Below are 20,334 nucleotides of genomic sequence, written 5' to 3' on the forward strand. Positions count from 1 at the left end.
CTAAAGCTGTTTGAGCAGCAGAGGGTTTGTCTCTAAAGTCTTTCTTCGATTCCAGATCATCTGATAACAATGATAATTAGTCTCTATTCTTGTTAGAGGCAAGAGTGGGAAAACAAGAAACTGAGGTTGTTTACTTCTTCCCTTACACAAAGAAACCAGAAACAGCTCCAACCCCTTCTATTCTTTTTAACTTCGGTAAAAAGAGAAAGAAAAAGGTGCGGGAGCTGTAAAAGGCATTTTGAACTGCTCTGCCCCCCAGGTGCAAGAGCTAAATGAAATGAAACAAAATCAGCAATAAACTCCACCTTTCCACACCACTTCTCCTAGTCATACACTATCTCATCTCAATACATAGAAAAATAACCCATTTAAGTAAGACCTCAAGACAGTCTACAGTTTTTCGTAGTTGTCTGTAGCAAACTTGTACCTGTGAAACAAAGGGCAGCATTGAGGGCTGAAACATGTCTCTTTTTAAACAACTGTTCAAGAAAGAGTCCTTTGGTTTCTTTTGGGGCTTATCATTATGAAACAAAGTTTAGAGGAGACATATGAAGGGAAAGAAAATTACTATATTAATCCATTTAAATTTATGGATTGTTATGTTTATATTTACATAGTAAAGTCCTCTCGGGCTTCCCTGGTGGCGCAGTGGTTAAGAATCTACCTGCCAATGTAGGGGACAAGGGTTCGAGGCCTGGTCCGGGAAGATCCCACATGCCGCGGAGCAACTAAGCCCGTGCGCCACAACTACTGAGCATGGGCTCTAGAGCCTGTGAGCCACAACTACTGAGCCCACGTGCCACAACTGCTGAAGCCCACACGCCTAGAGCCCATGCTCTGCATTAAGAGAAGCCACCGTGATGAGAAGCCCACGCACCGCAACGAAGAGTAGCCCCCACTCGCCGCAACTAGAAAAAGCCCACGTGCAGCAACAAAGACCCAATGCAGCCAAAAATATAAATAAATAAATAAATTCCTAAAAAAATAATAAAGTACTCTCTAGGCTATTTAGAAAAAAACAATTTCCATTCATGCCCACTGTAGGTAATGCTTTTGGCAGCTCTAAAACTTTTTGCAAACTCCCCACACATCTCTGTCAACTTATTAAATGGGTGTCATATCCATATTAACTTGGGAAGTTAGGGCTTCATATTTTATAACCTCCATTATAGGTTGGGAGATGGTCTCCCAGCTTATTTTCTAAGTGTCTCAAAAAAGAAAAAAAAAGGGGGGGGGGGATGCGTGGGCGGGAGGAGAAGAAATTTTCCTAATACAATCTTGTCCAACTGTAGGATCCATGGGTGAAATACAAATTTGGAACTACTAAAGAAGTAATTGGGAATGCTTGTTGGGTGGTATGAAGCTATTTGTAAAAACAGACTCCTTATGAGACTTTTTAAAGACTCATTTATTCATGATTATAGTGATATGCAAAATGTCATTGGAGAGAATTTTGCTTCCATGTAGAGTGGGATGGTCTGGAATTACCCTCCTACCACTAATAAATAGGAAACTGTACAAAATATAGAAAACAGCTGTTTTCGGCCCACACCCAGCATAGGACTGTGATCTCTGATAAGAGACACAAATGGGACAAGTTTTATTATTATGTGGATTTTCTGCCTGGAGGCAATTCCAGCCAGATACGGAGGGAGTGGAAACTCAAATAGAGTCTGGCAATTCCCTGGAGATGAAGACATAGATCAGCATTCCAAGAGATCAAGGCTACTAGAATTTGTAAAGCAGAGTGATTGAAAGAAGGAAGCTATCCAGAGAAAAGCTCCCAAAACCTACATAGGTTGAGGCATTGAGTCTTTGGCTGCATATCAATCTGTACCTGTGTAGTATAAAACCAGTATGAAACCCCCTGAGGCTAGCCAGTAATGACTTGAGGAAATAAACAAGTACTGGGGAGCTGTAAAACAAGTAATTACCAGAGTTTACAAAGGGCCAGGAATCATTTGAGTTCCCTTCAGCCAGTGTGAAGAGAATACACAGAATATATGGGACATTCAGTAGACACCCCAGAGATCTTAAAAGAGGAGCTAAACTAGCCTAAGGATAAGCCTTACTCTAGACCAGTCCTAAAGGAGCTTAAAAACAAACCTTGAAAGGATCAAACTAACTCACAGTTGTTTATCAAAACAAGGCCAAAGTTCTTTACAGATCAAGAAGACAAGATCAAGTCATTCACAGTGGAAAATCTGCAATATCTTGAATCCAATAAAAAAATTAGTAGACATTCAAAGAAACATGAAAACATGACCCATAACCAAAAGAAAAATCACTCTACCAAAATAGATACAGGCACAGGGAAGTTAAGTGATTGCCCCAAACTCATAGCTAGTTACTGCTGGATCTAGGCTTTGAACCCAGGCAAGGGTTAGAGGCCACAGTCTAACCACTATGCTAATCTGCATGTTGTATGACAGGACAAACAAGATGCTTCTCTCTACAACCTATCTCATTAGTGGAGATACACTGATGATGCAAAAGGTGGCTTCAGGGCCAGGCTGATGGAGTGATTGCAGTGAGCTGCAGTTCTTCCAGTTGGGACTTGCAGATTGTTGGTTGAAATGCCTTGATAGTTGGGGCAGCCTTATATAGTACATCTCCAATAACCAAGGTACCATTCATTCAGTCACTATTTACTGTATTCCAGGCCTTGTTTTGTATGCTTCAGATGACTATCAGCCTAAAAGCATTTAATATATGTATTTTTAGATAACAGTACTTTAGAGAGAAAGACTACAATGAGCTTTGGCATCTTCATTTTAGTTGTCTAATAACCTATGCCCCGCCTATTTTCCATTGGGGGGGGGTCAGATGGATCAAATGTGATAATGCTTGTGAAATAATTTGGCTATAATAAATCACTGTATAATCCTAATACATTGGTAATAATCAACATAGTACACATTTCTTTTAAACTGTGCACTGCAATGAGAGAAAAGTCAAATGCGGATCAAGTCATAGCACGGACACTTGACACTGAGCACATGAAATGTCAAGTCATAAGCTGTATGCCATCCATGGAATTCTTACAGGTACAAAATACCTTTGGAAACTTCTGATAATTGTTAAAATAATCATATAGGGGTTTCTTGTGAACAATACGGTTTATCTAGTTTATTTTTCTATATTGTATTCAATCCTATTTCACACATACATTGTAATATATTCTACTTCATGCGCACATGCGTGTATGTGTATGTATTTAACTACAAGCTTTTTCCTAATATAGTACTTCTTTTGCGATCACTTGTAACACCTAGCAGAGTATTCAGGAAGTAGTCATTTAATTGAACCTGTGTTTTGAGGGTAAATGTTTAGACTTTTTTTTTCGTATAAAAGGTACAGGAATATACCTACTGATTTCCGGTATATCGTCAGTATATCTCTAGAATAATATAAAGGAGAGGTATAACGCTGGTTTCAGTGTTTTTTTCATTTATTATATAAAAGAAAAAAAAATTAATGCAGTTGGTTTGTACACATTTAAATTCCATAAAACAAATCCATAGAAACTAGGATACTATATGCATGCACTCTGCATTTTCTTTGTTAAATGTTTTGGTTCACAAAAATAACAACACTTTTTTTTTTCTTTAAAGCCACTAAAGCAGAGGGAGAACAAAACATGCAGCACTGTACACATTTGCATAGTATATTTTACCCAGCATGCCTTGTAGAATGCTACACATTTACCTATATAAGAAAAATAAAAGGGGGTAAATTATCAAAATAAATAACTAAAATTTAAAGAAAGGAAAAATACTGGATAAAAGCATTTTTTTTCCACTTTGTAGCTGGAGATATAGCAATAGTTTGGGATATCAACAGCTCTCAGAATAGTAGGGAAATCTTTTTACATCAATTTGCCATTTTTATTTTTAGTATTAATAAGTATATCTGTTTTTCCCTCCCACCACCCTTTCAAAAAAAACAGCTAATGGCTTTTACTTATGTTTCAAAATGGTATTCAGTACAAAACAAATTGAAGAATCCCTAAATACTTTTTTGTTGTTGTTGGGACATCTTTATTTCTCATTCTGACGGTAGGCTGTGAAAAATATAAAACATTTCAAACATGTCCAAAATTCAGAGGAGCCCTATAAGTTCACTTGCTGTTACTTTTTGTACTTGTTACTGAAGGAGAAGAAATAAGAACAGTAAATATAGTATGAGTCTTATCACAAAATAAAATTTAATAAGTTTTATGGAAGGGGATAAAGTAAAATAAATTACATCCACAGATTGCAAGGCTATGAAGTAAATTGCTGGAAAAGTATCAAGCAGCAAGTTAAAAAGATGGTAGATGAAATAAATCTGATAAAACTTAGAACTAAATCTATATACTTTTAAAAAATACAACTGCCAAATTTAACAGTGGATTTTGTTGTAAGTTTGTGCTATAACAAATGTGCTTCTTTCTCCTCAATCTATTTTTATATTATTGGCAAAATATATATCTTTTATAATTTTGTACTATACAATATATGTTTTTGCTACATTATTTTTCTACTGCTAATGCAGATTAGAAATAACAACACAGGTTTATTTTGGCAATAAAATGCTTTCATTTTAATAACATCCCAGAAAATATTGTAAGGCATATGAAAAATAAAAAATAGTATGCAACAATATAGCATTAATGATCCTGCATCTTAAAATACATCCCATATGCATACAGAATTCACACTGATTTCAGTTAAAGATGTGTGAAAGTGGCATGCAAGTAGAGCAAGAGTGGCCCCTACATAAATATAGACATAGCCATTTGTTGAGAAATTTAAGTGTTCAAAACATAACCAAGAACACTTACAAAGTATTGTAAAGCTGGAGGCCTGCCAATTTTGGTTCCTAGATAGTCCTCATTTTAACTCTATAATTTTCAAAGAGGAAGCATCAGTGTATTCCCCAAACACTCTAAATTCATTAATAACATATTCTACCATCTTTCTACAAACATTTTACATACATCAAAAGAAACAAAGGAAAATTTCATATGTAACTATGACTCCCCCAAACTCATGACTATTCACTCTTATTTATGTTTTCACGGTAAGTGGGAGTTACAGCCCTTAGTCAAGATTATCTGATGAAATATTTTCTAGTCCTCTCATAATGTCCCTTAATTACATGAAGCATTTGGTATGAAACCATCCGCAAGTAGAAAGAGATACTTGCTACATGAGGATGAGTTTCATTTGAGAAAGTTCATTTTAACAAAAAAGGAAACATTTAACAAGTAATTTTTGAATGCTGTAGCTCTGTCTGCTCATATAAACCAATTTTACTATTTTAAGTAACTTGACTGCTTAAGTCAACAACAAAAAAGTTATCCTTGTTGTCTATCTGACAACTATTGTATTGAGTGGTTTGATCATGATTATCAACTAAAAGAAGAGGACTGTTCTCTGCCCTATAGACACAGCTTGAGTAAGTAACTTAATAACAGTTACAGCATTAACAATATTTAAAGTGTTGAGCAACTAATGTTTAAAGGTATGAGGAACTAATGAAACAAATTTTATTACATAATTCCCTATAATGTTTTCATTCATAAAGTTATTCAAAGATGAATTTTATATAATTAACAAAGAAAAGAACATGCAACAGTGTCATGAAAGACAGAAATACAGGCAGAAATATAAAAGAAATAAGGGGTACATTCTCATTTATTTGAAACATTGATATGAAGTTTGTTCCAATGACATGAGTGTCCAAGATGATCCTACTCAGTAAATGGCTAAGTGTCCATAGGAGAAGTCAAGGATCAACAAAATTTGAATTTGCAAACCAACTTCACTTAAACATCAAATCTCTGAATCTACTCTCAGACTTGGAGCTAGATGTTATAACAAATTGCACACAAAAGCAATTTCCTTGCAGTTTGTCTTGTTCCCTATGATTACTGACATATTAAATGTTTACCTTGTCTCCTGATAAACTGTGAACTGATTGAAAGAAAAGTTCACTAACATGGAAGAAATGAAAGGGTGACAAGAGCATTTTGTCAACAGTTGAAAATCTAAGGGGAAAGTATATTTTAACAATTTATGCATTTAGCTTTGCAGCAAGGTTAGCAGTGAGAGTAATAAATTCCCTACTTATTGAAAAGTGTTTTCTCTTTAAAGACAGATTGTCTTCTCTAGAGAAGAGGTAGTATAAATATCAATATATAGGGCAATTTCTGTAGTGGCATTATTTTGTTTTTATTTTTTAGCAAATACCAAAATAAAATTGTGTAATAAGAAAATACACTAGCATGCAAATTAAGGTTGCCTAGAAACATTCTTAACTGACATCCTGGGTCTCAACAACATTTTATGATATGTTCATTCAAGGAGCTTAAATTTGCAAACCGTATTTTGGCATCATTTCCTTCTCTCCCTCCCTTTCACTGCTTTAGCTTCCGATAATGAATTTTAAGGCCCTCACACAAAAGACAAGTTCAAGTATGCAGGTATGTTAAAGAGGTTAACATTCCAAAAATACATTTCGCAAACAACAACAATAATAATTAAAGTAATTAAGAAATTATTCAAAGGGAACAAATAATTTTCTCAGAATTTGTTTTATACTTAAAAAATTCATTTCATTAAGAACTAAGCAATGTCATATTGTCACATAATTAAGACTCTCTTACTAGGAAAGACTATCAGTCTGAATTGTTAATTTCAATTTTCTTTCCAACAGAACTGTATAAAGATAAGCGAGAATCATCAGTCATTTATAAACATTTCTAAGTGTTGCTTTAAATATTGGAGGAAACAAGATAACATGGTTGATTACAATACTGGAGTCACATTACAGCCTTGAGAATTAACATCAGGATTGACAAATTGCATTCCTTTTTTTTCCAAGACTACACTTCCACATTGTCACATGTGTCTACATTGTTACATGTTCGCTGACTGAAATTACAGAATATGTAATTTACATATTCTGAAATTATATATGCTGAAATTACAGAATATGTGGTTTATACTATAAGTTAAAGCAGCCTCAAACATTATAAGACTTGCTTCTCCTGCTTATCATTTGCTAATCTTTAAATGAAATCAGTTAAAAACAAAGTATTTATGGAATATGTATTTTCCAAAGGTGCTTGATGTGTTTGGTAAAAATAAAACTTTTCATTTAGTATATATCTGTATTTTAGTATCATTTACACAATAAACTCTAAGGCTTAAGAAAAAGAAAAAGGAAAATGCATATCCCTTATTCATTTGAAGATAACGTATTACAAAAGGAAGGGGAAAGAATATGCTAAATCAAAGTAAAAATTTAAGTACATCCATCAAGAAAATATACATTATACCCTTTCCAAGATTGTTAGCTTTTGAATAAGAATGCAAAGCAAAACAGGTATGGACACTTGATGGTAAAGGAAAGATTGGTTTTGTGCACAGATATTGAATGGACCTCTCTATCAGCGTGACATAGAGGACGTAGAAACTAAGCTTTGAGAGGCCATTAAAAACAAGAGATTTTTAAAAGTTGAAAGAATATGGTAATCTTGCTGACTAGGAAATATATGTAAATGCTGTTACAGCTACCTGCCATAAAATGTAAATATCTTAAAGTAGTTAAATGGCCAGATTGCTAATGCTACTACAGAAAAAGCTGAACAGCTGTCTAGTCTAAGTTTAACACCTTGGTGCACTCTTTGCAATTAAATACTTTAATGCGCACAAACAAGAAACCAGTAAAGCATATAGAAAAATGTTTTGGCTAGTGTTTTCTTTTTCATGCAAATATGTGCTGTACATGTAATAAATATATTTGTTTGCTGGAAAATGCTCTTCTGTGCTCTAACAAAGTATTCAGTAATGGCAGGTTGTATGTTTAGTAAAGTGCCTAATGGATATAGCTCTTTTAAATGTCTTAACTGAAAATTCTGTAAGCTTCACTAGATGACAAAAGAACCTCACAAGCCAGTATCACATGTTAACTTTTAGAATTCACTGAGCCCACATTTTTTAATTGTATCAAATATTTGCGATAACTTACATGATTATAGGCATCCTCATTATCAGCTAAACAGGTTCATAATGGGGTATGCACAGTGAATAACAGGAGGAGAGGGAATGCGGGGGTTATAATGAGGTTCAAGATATATACATAACTAATTAAGAATATGGAACCTATTTTCATGGTCAAGAAAATTATTTAACTGGTGCATGCTTTGAGAGCCTAAACATTGAAAGGCTTGGATGGGGGGAAATAAGATAACAGAATATGAATTATTATTGTTTTCCAAAAAAAATAGGCTTCATGACATGTACTAGTAGAAAAGGACTTTTATGCCTGATTCTATGCGAGTTTTAGAAAAATGGACTCTTAGAAACAAGAGTCTTTTCCTAAAGACATTTGTGTATTGTATAAAAGGGTCAATTTCAATAGTTTCTTGGATCATAGTGAATCTAAGGCTTCCTTGATTATTGGAGACATAAGGTCACTGATTCTGTAATTATAGTCACTGGAAAAACTGTGAAGACTTAATAGGTAAAGAGGAGTGTTCATTAGAAATAAAGCAGTTCAATCTTCAAATGCTTTATAATTCTCTGCAATAAAAATGATACAATTTTAGTAAACAAATCTATTCTGAATCTACAAGTTTATTTTTTTACTGCAAGCTCGTAAATTCGTTTTCACAGTTTTTCAATTAATCATTTTGTATAAACGCAGCTTTCAATATCAAAATTCAGTGTGTCCATGCAAAACAAAAAATCCTTAGCATGATTATAAAGAATTTGGTGAAGGGCTAGAACATTCAGATATTCAAAGACAGAGACTGAGTGAAGCAATGGAAAGATACTCAATTGTGCTGGCGGTGAACATGGAACCCGTATTTGTGGTAAGTGGGATAGGTGAAATCCCATCTGGAGATGTTTAGCCTTGCACTCAGGAGGATCTGTGCCCATTCTTACTGTCTGACTTCAGATTCCTGAATGTATGTAGTTGTGCTCAGATTGATTAAAGGGGAAACAACACCCCATTTTCCATCTCACATAACCAGCTATGATTGGGCTTCTCTTTACTATTCTCTCTCACTGCTAAAGAAATTTTGAGGTTTTTTTTTTGCCAACTTCAAACAAGCTAACAGTTGTGACTAAACAAAAAGCAAAACACTTTGAATACAACAGCTGTGCCAGAAAAGAAATAAAAATATTAAAATCTGAGGAGACTGTAGAATTTCTGCATTAATTTGAGATTTTTTTTTTTGCACTATCAATACATTTGGTAAGTTTGAAAAGCCATTCTGGCAACGTTAACATATATTAAAATGTTTATACATTCCAACTTTAAGTGTAAATTTAGTCTCCAGCAAATAAATACCATAGCTGGTTTTGGCTTCTATTGGTATTTTGATTTTATTGATTAGTTTCTTTTTTTTTTTCAGATTTTTAAATTGATTACAACATGCTCAAGTAGACTTTCTAGTCGATTCACCCAAATTCCAACAGGAATTGGTTTATAAATTGGTTCCAACTGGAACTGGTCATTTGGAATTTCCAGCATGGGAAATTATTTTATATGTGCCTTGATAAGTACCTTAAATTACAAATTGATGTGTCTAAACCTAATGAAGAAAACAAAAGGTACTGTTATGTAAATGTTGCACTTAAAAATATCTCTATGATTGGGCATCTAACATCCATCTAGACTTAAGGGCATAATGTACACTTTTTTTTTTTTTTTTTTCTTTTTGCCCCTTCTTAGCATCAATGACAGCAGCCCATAAGCACAGTCAATACTGTGCTGTAGTTGCCGAGTTAAGATGATTGGTTGTATCCTAGCAGTGCAATGGCAAATTGTCAACAGATGAATATTTTGTTTGTTTCTGCAGACTCAAAGCCTATGTCGAGAGTCATGGCTATATCCCCCAGGCGATCCTCGGTTCCTATGAGGTTTGTAAGTGTCCTGGTATGAGTCAGGGTAATCTTCTTCCACGAGAGGGTAATGATCTCGGCTATGCTGGGAACTGGAAGACAAGCGGTTCCTACTCTTCCGAGCCCTTTCATTGTGATAATTTTCATCAGAGGTCATTAGACTTCGCCTTTCAATTGGAGAGTTCTCTGTGGAGTGGTTGCTGTACCTCATACGCTGACTCTAAAAATATCAGATGGTTCACTGGTTAAATTACATCAGCTTCATTCATCTAGAACATGCAAATGTATGTACAACAGTAGGATCTGGACAATAAGATGCTAAATATCTGACTCAATAAAACATTCTGATGTACAAATGGTCTGCTCGAAATACCTGGTCTTATGTATTTGGGACACAACATGCAAAGATGCCAAAGTGCTGGTAGTTTATGAATTTAATTATATAATACTGCATAATTATGCTTCCTATTAAAAACATAGAATTTAAAGTTAGCTGCTGAATGGAACTTAATATATTTACGAAGGCCTAATAATTCCACTTCTATTGCAAAATGAGGATTATTTTACTGTTGGGAAATAAGTTAAAGTTCAGAATAGCATCTGTTATTTTATTCCTCTCTTGAACTGATAAAACCTTTCTCCTCCTAAAGTCACGCACTTCATCTTTATTAGCTGAATGTTCCTGATACCTTTTAAAAATATTTTAATAAAATTATGATTTGTGCTACCCATAAAATATTTGTTTCTAAATCCTACATAAATGTAAGACTCAGCAACATTCTCTCCAAAGAAGTACACAATAATTATGGAGCCAGTGAATTGATATATTTACAATTCTTGCTTCCTCAACTGAAATGTCCTGCAAAAATAATCTTCAGAATATAAACTAAATTCCTCTAATACCATTACTTGAAATTAATATCTTCAGACACTTATTTGAGCGCTCAGAAAAGGCTATTAACGTTTTTCTTCAAATCATGGGAAAACGTGTATCATAGCTGTGTCTACCTGCTTAGGTAGGTCGCCTCAGTTAAGAAACAGGAAGCTGATGAAACCAAAGACCCAGATGCATTTCCTCTAAAGGACACTCACCTGCACACAGCAGGAAGCTCATTCAACAGTCACAGCCAGTGCCGGGAGCCCCAACCAGGGATCTCACAATTAAGTGCCCATGGTTACTAGGAGAAATAGGCCCCAGGATAAAGGGCACCACGGTAACTCAAGTGAAACTGGGAGAAGCGCTCTACGTGGATGTCTTGGAGGTGATAAGTCAGGAGTGTTATATTCATAAACAAAGTGCAACATTTCATTTGCACTTTGCACATGAAGCATATTGCTTCATGAATCCGTTTCTCACCCTACAATGTGCAATTCGGAGCCAACCCAAACCAGTCAGTGGAATGCCACACTCGGATCAGCAGGCAGGCAGCGAAACAAGGAGAGAAAGAGTCCCAGTGCACACATATACTCTGCATATTATAATAGCCCGTTTCCCAAGTTCATTTCCAGCCTCGAAAGCTATCCATTTACATGGCAGTTTTTTGCTTACAAAGATGCAATTTTGTAAAAGAGTAATACGGTTAAAATAACATTTGAGAGAGTGCCATTTATCTCAGAGTTAACTCTATATGATCTACAATTATGACTATCATTATAACCCATTAATACAAAACTAGTCATGATGCACGAGAGCTCAACTGACTACCTGTTCCTCAGTCAGCTGGGGGTTTGGCCACATTCCAGCAGCGGCTTGGTAGATGGTACATAATAATTGATGGAGGAAGGCAAGATTCACTTTGTATCATAATGCCTCTGGCTCCCCACATCTAGCCCTGAGTGCAGCACCAGAACAGCAGGAGAGCAAGCCTCCTGCTCCTACACTCATCCCCAGCTTCCCTAAAGGACACTGGCCATAGCCGATGACCGAGGTGGGCCCTGCCCACCCCTAAGAAAACTCAGGGATTCACGACTGTTTCCAAACAAGGCGACTCTACTTATGTGCATGTTCTGTTTGGGCAAGCTAGGGGACAGGCCCCGCAGCCTGGGGGGGAAGGATTAGGTAATGGTGGCCATAAGGCCCATCTGTCTCACATACCTTACTTAGCTAGCCCTGTGCCTGACAATGCCACCACTGTATAACCCTTAAGAAGTGACAATGGAGGGGTAATGGACAGTTGCATAGTAGGTAGAAAGTTTCTTAGCAGGGTTTAGACATAGGAGGGATGAATTTACCTAGGTAAAAGCCATTATAAATGAACAGAGAACAAAGTTCTAAGGAAAACGCCACTCTCAGGGTAACTTTGTCTAGGGCAGATTATGATTAGGTAACACTTTTTGAGTTTGTAAAAATGTAAAATAGTCTGTATCCGTTAGAATCAATGTAGCCAAAAGATGTGAATCTGAAGAATTTTGTTGCCAAGACTTCAGAGCAAGTATATGAACCAAAGTGATCTGAGTTTGTAAAAATGTAAAATAGTCTACATGATTAGGCAATACTTTAGATTTTTAATATAGTAACGCATGGTTCTCTAGGTCACTCCCAGTCTCCATCTCAATCAAGTTTCCTATAGAACCTTAAACGTAAGGTTGTAAGAGCACAGGTGACACTACCTGTAACCCAGAAATTGCTGTGGGATATGGTGAGAGTGCTGTGGAGCCCAAATTCCTTCCAAGCAGTGGGGTCATGGGGGTGCTACTGGTCGTGTGAGTGGCACGCCAGTAGGCCTCAAGGTATTCTCCCAGATGTTCACACGCGTCCTCCAGCTGGTTTTCATCCAGTATAACATCAAACATTTCCTGTAGATGACAAGGAAAATCCATTTTATTTCTACTTCAGGTTTTAGGCAATGAAACCTAAAATTTCACTGCACGCGGATAATACTGTTTCTAATGTCCAGTAGCAAATATCAGACTTGAGGGGCTGTACTGGCAGTTGCTAAAGTTAAAGTCAAGTGAAGAACTGCACAGTTAACCATGCACAAATTTGGACATTCACATAAAAATGGGAAAGCTCATCAAATATTTGGATCTTTCATTATTTAGAAAAAAAAAAAGATGAGGTACATGTAAAAGTGTTCTAAGGAGTATAGAGTGAAAATACATATGTATTCACATCTTTATCCATATATTCCTATAGATACTTACTGAATACATTCTTTTATATACTATATAAAAGTTTTGAATTATACTTCAGAATAAGAGAGAAGCAAGTTAATGGTACTGAAAGAGGAGTTCTAGAAATGTTTCGGTAACAAATGTATCACTGGAATAAACATTTCATCTCCCAAAGTAACTATGTTGGAGGAAATAACATTTACTTAGGTAATTTTTAGAATGTTGGTGAAAATGTTATCTGTTATCTGTTATCCGTCTCGTGGTAAAGCAATACGAAAGGTTTAGGATCAATAGTAGAAAACCACAGTATAGTGACTTCTGCTACCAGAGGATCATTGTGTGAAATGGTTAAAAAAGAACAAGAACGAAAACTTGATTGCAGCGGTGGTAGGCAGGGAGTTGGGGGGTAGTTCACCCAAGAAGTATCTGGGGTCCATGTTTCTGTCAGTAAGGACTTTGTCCAACACCTGTTCTATAATCAGGAAGTTGTTCTTCTGCCCCAAAGAAGAAGAGTGGCCCCTCTGTCACTGCAGTGTGGTCAGGAACACAGAATATAACTGGGACACAGATTCCCTGGAGGGACAGTCAGATAACCGTGGCACCTCATAAAGGGAAAAGCCATTCCATGGGTAAGTGAAAGCACACCCCCGACTTTCAGCCACTGAATCCACTCCTTCCCTCTTGCACCACTTCCACCTGCTTTTACAAGCTCATTTTACCAAAGAAGGAGCTCCCAGTAATGAATCAAATACAGGGTTACTGCCATCAACACTTGATGCGGCAGGTGGATTGTAGGTTTGTAACAACTGGATGACTCTGAGTTGGTGGTGGGTCAGCTGACTCACTCTCATCAGCACGAGGGCTCCCTGAAGCAGAAGTCACCATGGAAACAATCTCTCTCCCAACATTTACTCTTTGAATGTTTTCATCAGGTTGATCTTTACTGAACAGTTTGACCCTAATTTGCAAAGCAGTTTCAAAGTCCTTGGAGCAGTGAGATACGTTTAGCAACTAGGAAAGGAATAAGTTGGCTTCAGTCTAAACCGACTGGTGTTTGAGAAGACTCAGCCAGTTGAAGTCATGTAGAAACCTTTCCCCCACAAGAACACTTATTAGTGGATTTCAGATGGGTTTTTGCATATTTTATTCATTCATAAAATGTTTACTCGGTACCTATTCTGTGCTAGGCATTGTGGTATACTGTGGCAAAGAAAACAGGCTTCATCCCTATGCTCAAGAAGCATCCAGTCTCGGGGGAGAGACAAGTATTAAAATCTATAATATCCTACATCACACCGGGACTTTAATTCAGAACAACAGAGACTGAGCCAGTGAATGTTCAGAGCTGCAGCTTAAAGTTCTGGATTTAGAAGGAGGCCCAGAGAGATATGTGAAAGTTAAATTTATGAGGGAGAGAAAATTATAAGTCAAAGAATTCTATCTGCAGAGGGAAGAGAATAAAACAGACAAAGAGGGGCAAAGACACAACGGAAGAGACGACAGAGCCCATGAGAGAATAGGAAAACAGCTAGTTCCTACAGTGTCAGTCAACATACATCCTTACAATAAATCCTCTTTCCACTAAAGCAAATCAAGGGAGTGTCTGTCTCCTGCAATCAAAAGCTCCCTCCCCCCATTAATCTGAGCCGTCAACAGTTACAAATATAGACTCTGAGAAATGTCCCTAATGCTCTGATACACACATTGCATCCTCTGATAGCAATGCAGTGCTAACTTGAGTGGAACAAGAACAGCCCCATTCCAAAGGGCGTGCACAGACTCAGACAGATGACACAGGAAGAAGAAAGAGGAAACCGCATGGCACTGGAACAAGGGACCACTCTGTCACCCACTCCAGGCTAAAATCGTCCACAAATTCTAGACTGTATTTGTTCTGGAGTCTGCTGTTTACATAGTGTTATTTATGTTAACTGTATAATTCAATTAGGTAGATCTCATTCTTTAATGTGGGATCTCAACAATGTGTAATCTCAACAAGTCATTTTCTTGCTTTCATAAGGTCCCAAGTTAATGAACCCTCCAGGGACACTTGGACTGAGGGTTCTAACTATTACAGCCAGGATTGCAAAGTCCAGAGAGGGCAAAACAAGGTAAGCAGCCCTCATTGCAGAGTGTGATTTGAAAGAGATTTCTATCTCCCTGGCTGTTCCACATGTTACATGGTCAGGGATTCAGACACAATTAAACATATACTTAATTACAAGCAGTTTTAATAAAGTACTTCTCTTTGCCAATGGATACAATTTGTATATATCAGCACATGGCTGTTTGCTGAAGCCTCAATCATTTCTAGGAAACTAAGCTTTTGCACTGCTAAAAAGACAGCTATATGATAGAAGATGATCTGAAATTGCTTTTAGGCTTTCAAAATCACAGAGCAAAGCAAATTTCAGCCTCTGAATGAATACTGACATATGCAGCTTATTTCCAACTAAGAGGAATCTCACAGCCTGGATATCTGTGACAATTTTTCTTTTCAACTGTTTAGGAAATAACACAGCTGATTAGACCAGAGTGTTAGGAAATGAGGATAAGGGAGAAAAAAAAATTTTTTTTTAATTATACAAAGAGAAATTCAACGAAAAGCAGCCAAATGAATTATGCAAACCAGCTTCGGCAGTTTTTCATAAATTTAAAAGTATGGGCTTCCCTGGTGGTGCAGTGGTTAAGAATCTGACTGCCAATGCAGGGGACATGGGTTTGGGCCCTGGTCCGGGAAGATCACACATGCCGCGGAGCAATTGAGCCCCTTCGCCATAGCTACTGAGCCTGTGCTCTACAGCCTGTGAGCCACAACTACTGAGCCCGCGTGCCACAACTACTGAGCCCGTGCGCCACAACTACTGAAGCCCATGCACCACAACTACTGAAGCCTGCGTGCCTAGAGCCCGTGCTCTGCAACAGAGAAGCCACCACAATGAGAAGCCCGAGTGCTCCAACGAAGAGTAGACCCCGCTCACCACAACTAGAGAAAGCCCCGGCGCAGCAATGAAGACCCAACGCAGCCAAAAATAAATAAATAAAATAAATAAATTTATTTAAAAAAAAAATGTTCAAGCCTAGCTAGCTCCTTACTGTGTAATACATGAAGCCTTCAGCATGGGATATGGATGCAGAGAGCTATCTAATCAGGAGAAGAGGGTGTGGGTAATGGGACAGTCACGGGCAGTGAACAATTACCCACTCAGTGATACCATGCTCTTGGGACTGCCGGAGATAAGGGTAACACTGAGCTGTTTTCAAAGCACCGACAGACACAGCACACGCCTCTGACATTTTGTGATGGGATATTTTCTTCAGCTGAGGTGGGCAGAAATAATGTGGCTTCCAAAGTAAATAAGGAGTGAACAGAGGAGTCAAAACAAATCACCAGAAAACCAGGCAGAGTAGGTCCCTTTTCTGGACAACCTCTTTCAGAAAAATGAAAAACTAAAGCATTAGAAATAACAAGAGTGAAAAACATACCTCTAGCTTATCCAGTGGTCCAGAGAACAAAAATGACAGGGAAGAAAGGGAAAGATTGAAGCTGAATAAAATGGGAATGAAGAAAATTTGCAATAGTTTTAAAAATTTTTTTTAAGTATTTAAAGATCTGTCTAGTTCATCATTCACAGAGTATCACAAACGTTCCTAAGGAAGGCACCTGAATTAGAGCAACCAACCATCCTGGTTTGCCGGGGACTGAGTGTTTCTGGGTACTTGGGACTATCAGTGCCAAAATCTGGAAAACTGGGGAGAAATGGAATGGTCAGTCACCCTAGTTTTTAGAAAAAATGGAGAACATTTCAGTTCCTACATTGACAACTGGAACAGGTTTCATTTATTTCTTTTACATTCTCTTGGGAGGGAAGATATAGAGAGAGTGGGCACGTCTTTCTTTATGACTGTGAAATATATACTTTCTAGCAAAGAGGGAGAATCTCATTAAAGCAAACATAATTTCTTATATGTTTTTTCTAGGAGTTGTTATTAAACATTTTTAAATAAAAAGTTTATAAAACTTAGAAATTAATTTTGCAGTTTAATCTTAACTTTTTTAGAAAGTTGGTGCATTACTGAATATTAGCTAGCCAGGGGATTAAATATATACAAACTCTCCCATGGTATATGCATTGCTTTACATTTATTTGTTGTGCAGAGATAAAACCTCACATGGGGCATCTTTCCTATTTCTAAGTGGAAAAACGAAATAATAGGGGTGAGCATACTTTTACTTCTTTGCTATTGGAATATAGAGATCCTGAATCTGCCACCATTAAAAAAAAAAAAAAAAAAGACTGGCAAGTACTATTCAGTGAAATAATATGGCTGAATGGCAAATATGCAATGCTAATTATAAAATAACCAACCAATGTTTCTTTCATATCAAAATTGTATTCTTTATATTATTAAAGCTTTTGAATTCCTGAGTACTCAACTCACTGGTCAACTAGTGATAGGAAACTCTAAGTTAAAGGGATTTTGAAAGATTTAAGAGATCTCATGGGGATAAAGGAAAGCCTACCAATATCATGGGGCTCTAGCAGTTAGCTTCAGGCACAGTTTCCACTTTAATGAGCCAAAAGGGAAAGACAATCAGAATTCCTGCCACTGATAAGTGGGGAAAACATGAAGGCAAAGAATACAGTGACTTTGATCCCTTCTAGTTCCTCTCTTTTAATGATCCGTGACATTCATTCTGAACCCAACCACATTTTCCTCACCACACCCATCTATCCGGTCCGTTCTTTTTTTTTTTAAGATGGTCCTGCTTTTTATTTATTTATTTATTTGGCCGCACTGTGTGGCTTGTGGGATCTTAGTTCCCTGACCAGGGATTAAATCTGGGGCCATGGCAGTGAAAGCTCTGAGTCCTAACCACTGGACCGCTAGGGAACTCCCATCCTGTCCACTCTTACTCTTCAAAGATTATAACAACATTTACCCATGCTACTGTCTGCAGAAAAGGCACCCAGTGTTTTTGTTAAGTCCATATTAATCCAATGCTTTAAATCATAGTATTGAAGTATCCCTAACTCGGTATATCTAAGTTGGGTGGCTGAAATTCCTGCAAGAGTAGTCGCCTTAGGACTGAGAGAAACTAGATCCCGTGTGGTCTTGTTTCATGAAGGAAACATCTGAAATCAATTATTCTCTTTTTTCAAAAGTAATGTTGTGAATTAAACTATGACCATCCAGAGGCTTTGTAATAATGAATGCACCAATGGGGATGGCGCTTCAGGTAGGTGAATTCACCCAATTCTAAATAATTTAAATAAAATTACTGGAAAAGGGCAGTGGAAAATTACTACCATGATAGCAATACTATTGTGATAGGATACTGAGCACCGTCACTCACTTCAGAGTTCCTGTGTTTAATAAATCTGAGTCCATTCAGCAATGGAAAATGAAGAGTGATAGAAGAGAATGACCATGGTTACTGTAATGTTAGAGGTTTGCAAGACTGTGGAGGAGACACTCCCCTCTAGCAGAGAGAGCAATCAATGTCATTTTACAAGCACAGAAAAATTACAGAGCTCAAAGAACCAGGGTCAGCTTTTGGTAACACAAACCAGCTTGTAGCTAAGTAGGATTAAAGGATTACATTTCATTTATATATTCAATTGTCTGCCTATCTGCTTTTCTCACCATGCATTACGTAGCTCTTGTGACCATAGTACTGGGGCAATTTGAACTTCGCGCTTCTTAAAATGTACTATTTTCAACTTCTCTGAAAAGGAAAAGGGCACCAATACCTGGTAGAAGCAAAATGAAATCCAACACTATAGGGTACAGAAGGCTATTCCAAATGCAAATTCAGGCTGGTCATATAAAAATACATATATGAAAAGGGCTTATGGGTTCTAGTCTCACAAACCCCTTTTCTGTCTGCATCCCAACTTTTCTTCTGTGAATCCAGAGCAGGCAATGAAGGAAAGTTCCTCCCTCTTCCAGAGTAGAACTATTCAGTAGCCCATCCTCCCAGCTCATCTTTCTGTCTGTGGCAGATTAAAAATGGCCACAAGTTCTTTGACACTCCCTGCATAGAGACGGAGGGTTTATGTCCCCTCTCCTTGAATCTGAGCAGCCTCTAGGTTCCCTTGACTAGCAGGAGGCTGTGGAAGGGATACTGAGCCAATATCCAAGCCCAGTATCTAAGTTAAAGGGAGTGGAACACTTGCTCTTGGAGCCCTGGGAGCTGCCATGTAAGAAGCTCATATTCCTGTTGGAAAGATCTCGTGCAAGAGCCCTGAGACCACACGGAGAGGGAGAGGAGCTGGCTGAGCCCAGCCTTCCAACCATTCCTGCTAAGGGACCAGGTCAGCCACCAGCTGAGTACCACCAAGTGGTTATCATATGAAGTCACTAAGTTTTGGGATAGTTCGTTGCACAGAAATAGGTAACCAGAACCTTGTCCTAGAACAAGGATGGCAGCTTTGGTGGGCTGGCTACATTGGGCCTGCCTTCTGCTTCTATAAACACAATTTGACTGGAACACTTGTATTTGTTTACATACTGTGTGTGGCTGCTTTCCTGCTACCAAGGCAGAGTTGTGTAGTTTTGTGAAGAAGACCACATGGCCCACAGAGCCTAAAATATTTACTATATGGCTCTTTACTGAAAAAGTTTGCTGACCCCACTCTTAGAAGAAGCCTCACCCATGAAACCCGTGATTCTCTCTACAGGAGAATACATAATAGCCCGTCTGTTGCCATTCACTCTCTAAAGTCTTGCTAGATGAGGAGACAGAGATCTTACGCTGGCTTTGCCCAAGGTGCATGACCTTTGGAAAGCCAGTTCACCTCTCTTGGTTTCAGTCCCCTCATTTGTAACATGATCAGTCTTTCCTTAGAACTGTGCCATGAAACACTAAAATGGTTCTATAGTCAAAATTCAGGGGAAGCACTGTACACGACCTATCCTAATGGAGAGATAAAATGCTCATTAGCACATTAAGGCTCTTGTTGTAAAGAAACCAGTCTACGTTTGTTTACTTAGGTGTTTTCTCAAACATTTTTGGTACCAAAGTGCTTTCCACCTGTTGACATTGCATATGCAACCTGTAGTGGGAAGAACACGCTCCAGGAAATACTACACAGGGTGCTTTTCAAGTTCCCTTTTTGCCTCAATAGTCCCTGAGTTCATTTTTCTGGCTATAGAGAGTCAACTTTTTTCAGTACTCTTTTAGACTTCCCTTTCTAAAGACTGTCACCTTTAATTTCTTAGCAATGTGAGATTCCACCAGTGTAATTTGCTGACTTTTCAGATTGGAGACGCAGTGGCCAATTTAGCAAGTTGCAAATTCTCCTAGAGGAAC

At 37.6% G+C, this 20,334-nt stretch overlaps 1 protein-coding gene across 4 annotated transcripts in view; it reads right to left on the reverse strand.

The window, feature by feature from the left end:
• Positions 1 to 3,488: 3,488 nt before the first annotated feature.
• CACNB4 (calcium voltage-gated channel auxiliary subunit beta 4) overlaps positions 3,489 to 20,334 on the reverse strand; it is a 259,470-nt gene continuing 242,624 nt past the window's right edge. For 3 of the 4 annotated variants that reach the window (XM_036857324.1, XM_036857325.1, XM_036857326.1), the window contains 2 exons: positions 12,513 to 12,698; positions 3,489 to 10,122 (listed from right to left, as the gene is read on the reverse strand). In XM_036857324.1, the coding sequence (XP_036713219.1) occupies positions 9,862 to 10,122; positions 12,513 to 12,698 (447 nt within the window). In that variant the 3' untranslated portion in view covers positions 3,489 to 9,861. The remainder of the gene's footprint in view (positions 10,123 to 12,512; positions 12,699 to 20,334) is intronic. The other variant, XM_036857323.1, reaches the window with a different exon arrangement.

This window comes from Balaenoptera musculus, chromosome 7, assembly GCF_009873245.2.
Source record: "Balaenoptera musculus isolate JJ_BM4_2016_0621 chromosome 7, mBalMus1.pri.v3, whole genome shotgun sequence".
Taxonomy (NCBI): Eukaryota; Metazoa; Chordata; class Mammalia; order Artiodactyla; family Balaenopteridae; genus Balaenoptera; species Balaenoptera musculus.